The sequence below is a fragment of the Mesitornis unicolor genome, unplaced genomic scaffold (genome assembly GCF_000695765.1).
Source record: "Mesitornis unicolor isolate BGI_N332 unplaced genomic scaffold, ASM69576v1 scaffold40262, whole genome shotgun sequence".
Lineage (NCBI taxonomy): Eukaryota > Metazoa > Chordata > Aves > Mesitornithiformes > Mesitornithidae > Mesitornis > Mesitornis unicolor.
In genome coordinates this window covers 8,936-13,789 of record NW_010171943.1, presented here as the reverse complement: position 1 = coordinate 13,789, position 4,854 = coordinate 8,936, and the positions used below count along the sequence as shown (strand labels likewise).

Genomic DNA, 4,854 nt, shown 5'->3' with positions numbered 1-4,854 from the left:
AAGTCCTATTTTTATCAGGCTGAACTGATAAAAGAGAGGAAAAAAGCAGATAAACTGATGAGGTCTTGAAATCATTCTCATTCTTTCCAAATACAATATGTCTGATAGAAGTGAACTGCAAATACAACTTCTTCCTATAAATGCTGCCATTGTTATACCATCAAAAAGCACTATCAGTTTGACTGCTACACACTTATCACTAAATGGATGGGAACTGCTGATAGATAAGCCAAGGCTACCCTTACCAATTGAAACACCACAGTGTGACCCACAGAGATTGATGTTACTCTCGGAGATGGCAGCCATACGGATCTGGTCAAACGCCCGTGTGAAGAAGGTAGCAAAGGTGCTGGCAAAAGCAACACTTCTGTCACGAGTGGCACAGCCAACTGCAATGCTCACCTGAAAAGAGGCAGACACAGTGAATTACTCATTTATTCATCGTTTCCACAAGATCACCTGTAGGACTTCCTACTGTAAAACTTTAGCAAGAAGCTCTCAATGCAGATTAAAAATCTCCGTCCAGTCCTGCTCCTAATTGTTGGCCCTTTCAAAAAAGAAAGGAGGCAACTCCCTCTCCCAGTCTCTATCCTCCAGCATCTCCTCTGCTCCTTGCCTCCACTGCTAGCTGTTGTTGATCCTTACTGGTAACTTCTTTTCTTCATCTGCTCCAAGCAGCCATTCACAGAGTTCTAAGACTTATGCCCTCCTCTTTCTTTTCCTGGCTCAAAAGCTGAAACTTTCGGTCTAAAGGACATGGTTTTACTAACTCCAGCAGACAAAAATTATCATTACCAAGAGAGAATGGATCTACCTGTGTTATATGGATTGATATGTACTAAAAGAGCCCTTCTACAGCAAGATGGAAATCAGAACAAGATCCTTAAATTGTTTATTGCTATAACTACATACATGTATTTCACACAGAAACTGGTCTGCTCTTCATGGCAAATTTCTTCTACTGCTTGACTCAAGCTCATGAAACTGCCCTAGAATGGAATTTGCAAGAGACAGTCCATGGGTTCTTTGGTTATAAATAATTCAAAAATCAACAAGAAATTTCTGCCTGAATTTGTGTTTCAATTTCATTTGCTTCAGCAAACCCACACAGGTGGCAACTGAGGACTCAGTTAAACAGATGAGTTATCAAATTATTTTAGTTCTTTCTACACAAATGTCATCAGGCTAAATTTATTCGCTGTTTCTCTGTCCTCATCTTTATAGCCCAGGCTAGCACAGAACGCTTCGACACATCGTGACATTTCATTTCCTGTAAAGAAAACAAACAAACCAAACCACCAAACCCTATGAAGTCTTTTTATAGTTAAATCTCTACAAATCACACTGTGGGAAGTATTGCTGTTATTTACATTTTGCCATTTCCTTATGTTCTGCTGAAATGCAGACAATACAAAACAAAAAGAAAAAAGTGAGGGATTTAGGAAGGAATTATTAGAGCTTCTGTTGTATTACAGTTGTAAGTTTTTGCCACAGCCTAGTTTTTCCCTAAGAAGTAAGCTAGTCAAAATAAATATCCATGAATACACTGGTGTAAAGGAAATATTAAAACTCCATTTTCTGAAGACTCGGCCTGAACGGTCTTGGATACTGTTGTGCAATACCAGTAATTCATAAAACCAAGAGACCAGTTACCATGTTCTGTTCAGCAATGTAGCATTCAATGTAGCGACTGGGATGTTCTTTCTTAAAAAGCTCTGAGAAGGTGGAGTTCTTTGTGTCTCCATCCAAAGCAATCACTCGATCATTAGCGTGGCCCAGTTTTGCAAGTGCAACACCATAAGCTTTGCGGGTAGCCCACTGGGAAAAGAAAAATATAGCAGTACTGTTATAACTGTTTCCAGAAGCTTCTTTTAAATAATTGTCTTGCTCTTCCATGAGTGCATGCACATACAACTAAAACCTCCAAAAACAAACAACAAAATACAACCAAAACCATTTTAAATGTTAGCAGTGTCAAAGTACATAGGTGAACAATGGCACACAGAAGAGTAAACAAACAGAAAAATACAGTGAGGCACCAGGACACACGTCTGTGCTGAAATGAGCATCACCCTGCCGATGCAGCTCGGAAATTTTTAAGAAGTTGGTTTTCAATCACGGGAATTCAACATCCCACACTTTGAAGACATCTGGCAAACAGTGAAAAAGGAAGGGAGTACCTTTTCTCCAACTTTGTAAGTTGGTGGAGATGGCATCTTAATGTTTCTAATATTTACTACAGGTGTATCTTCTTCTGGGAGAGCTGGAGAAAGCTTTTTCTTATTTTGGATTTTGTCATCTATTTCCTGAATGACTTGTTCGGCCATGTTTTTTGGAAGTGGCTTTCCATGCCAGCTTTCCTTATCTTCAACACCTGCATATGTAAAATTATATTACAAACAAGAAAAATATAAAACCTGTACATGTTTAGCTACAGATTTTGCCAGATAAAAGTGCAGTGGAGTATGACAGTCTAGTATAGCTGTCCAGTGAAGAACTTCTTTATTATTCCGACAGTAAACAATTACAATAGTATTCAACTGCATTAAGACAGACATGCCTAAATACATCAGAGAAATAGTTAAATTACATATATTCCAAGTAGTGACAAAATTACCGTGTCTTCTACTGAAACGGTTTTTTAAATTATATCTTAAAATTTAAAACTTTTACAAGACCTGGTCCATAAGTGTGGCAAGAAGTAAACTGTAAATCAGTGTGAACAGTTAACGTGGAATTTCAACAGTTAGGCGTAAATAAACAAACTCGGCTAAGTTTCAAACATCAGTTAACCAAGTTGTCTAATTCAAACAAGACCTCAAGTTTTACAGCTTTATTTTAATAGCTTCTGATGACTCTTATCTTTGTGCACTCGGCACTAACAGCAAAATTACCTCTCTGGCTGATACGCTGCTTTTCACTGAGTAACTCGCTAAGAATATTGAATTTTGCTTGCTTACTCAATGAAAAGGAATGAAGGCATTCACTCTTGTTATTAATATTTATCTGGTCAGAAAGGCAAATTTACAGAGTGCTGCTAAAAGCTAGAGCTGAACAGAATCATGGCAACCCCTGACACACTGAATACGTATTTACTCCACTCACCTCACACACCTCACTTGCAAGAACAAAAATAATTTTCTTAGCACTAATGCTGTCGAGAAGTATAAAGAGTTTGAGAGACTTTCTGCATGCTATTGCTCAAATGCATAGGTACATATCTGTCCCCTAGATGATGACATTTAAGTAAGTTTCACACCATGTGAAAACTACCAAAGGATCTTAGAGGCACCACAAACTCCAAAATTCAAACAGCTGCTAACCTATTAAATAATTAACTACTGTATCCTGTATCTCAATGAATTACACATCAGATCATGTGAAATAACACGCAGTATGACATCTCATGCAGCTTTGGCAGAACTGTAAAAGCACCATTCCTCCTCATTTCCTATGCATTTACGCTGCCTGGCTGGTAACGAGCAGATCCAGTTACCATCTGCAATACAGGCAGCACAGAGCTCCTGTGACAAAGTTATTCCCTTTTCTGTCTCAGAGCAATCTCTGTGAGTCGGGGGATCAAAAACAAGCCAAGAAGGTTGCCCTCTTTTGCTAGGGCCATTTTCAAGACCAAGTTATACGGTCCAATGTTGCCTCCTGTCATCTTACAGACTAGGAAAAACTTTTTAAAGAGTAACAGCTCAAGCACAACTGACAGCAGAGAAAATCCTACTGGGATCTGTAAAAGCCCAGTCAATGTGGAAGTGCACTTGGCTGGATAACGTGAAGAAATGAGAGCCACATCTTTGTCTGCTTCCAATAAAGCATCAATCTAATGTCCTCCATAAGAAAAGGCAACAAAGGGAAAAAAAAAACCAACAAGGTGAACTTCCGAGTTTTCAGATTGTATGGCAGTACGATCAAGTCAAAGAGCTGACAGGATACCAATCTTTTTCTAATGCATGAAATGTTATAAACTTCTACTTTTTTAATGCTTGCACCTTTTTTGCAGTACTACGTACATGCACATATCCACATGTGTATGCAAAGCAATAGATGTTTTATTACCTGATATGCCTTTGCCTTTAAAAGTCTTCGCAATGATAGCTGTTGGCTGATGTTTAGCCTGGCCAAAGGCTTTGCAAAGTTCCTCCACACTGTGTCCATCAACAATGATAGCATGCCAGCTAAGAAAACAAACAGATCGACTATTTCTAAAAGGTTTTAGCATGTGACACTCTCTGGTAGTTAGCAGTAACAAGAACAAATACTAACTTCATTCCAATGCAGTGTCTTTTTTAGAGACCCAAAGTGTGCCAGAAACATGAACTAGCATTCATTTGAGATCATAAAGCATCATGGTCCCTTTTTTATAATGCAAAATGAGTCACACAGGGATTAATAGCTACTAGCAAAATTTACAGCCCACCAATAACTAACTTACCCTAGATTTCTTCAGACGTAATAGCCATTTTTAATCAAAACAGCAAATCAAACATTTATAGGTCAATTAAAAGACCGACAATGAAAGTCTGTTAAAATAATAAATGTTCCATCATAATTTATGTGGCTGCTACTGTATCTGATAGGTTTTTATCATGGATTTTTGCACCTACACAGAAATATACATTTCTAAACTTAATGAAATCCAATACACAAAGAATTATCTTATAAGTAATTGTTTCCATGATGTTTTGTCTGATCTACTTGCTATGATAATAGAGTTGGTCACACAAACAGTTATAAAATCTGGATTTATTGTGATAAAAACTGCTTTAAGATCCTCTAACACATTTATCTGAGTAAGCAGTTCTTTTATTTTTCCTCTAAACCAAAAATTCTGCCACTTTTAAG

General features: G+C 37.7%; 1 protein-coding gene across 1 annotated transcript in view; it reads right to left on the bottom strand.

The window, feature by feature from the left end:
• LOC104537357 (transketolase-like) overlaps positions 1-4,854 on the bottom strand; it is a gene marked incomplete at its 3' end in the record, with an annotated part of 15,849 nt that overhangs the window by 6,731 nt on the left and 4,264 nt on the right. The window contains exons 5-8 of the mRNA XM_010180206.1: positions 4,069-4,187; positions 2,181-2,374; positions 1,654-1,818; positions 246-402 (exon numbers count right to left, since the gene is read on the bottom strand). Of these exons, the coding sequence (XP_010178508.1) occupies positions 246-402; positions 1,654-1,818; positions 2,181-2,374; positions 4,069-4,187 (635 nt within the window). The remainder of the gene's footprint in view (positions 1-245; positions 403-1,653; positions 1,819-2,180; positions 2,375-4,068; positions 4,188-4,854) is intronic.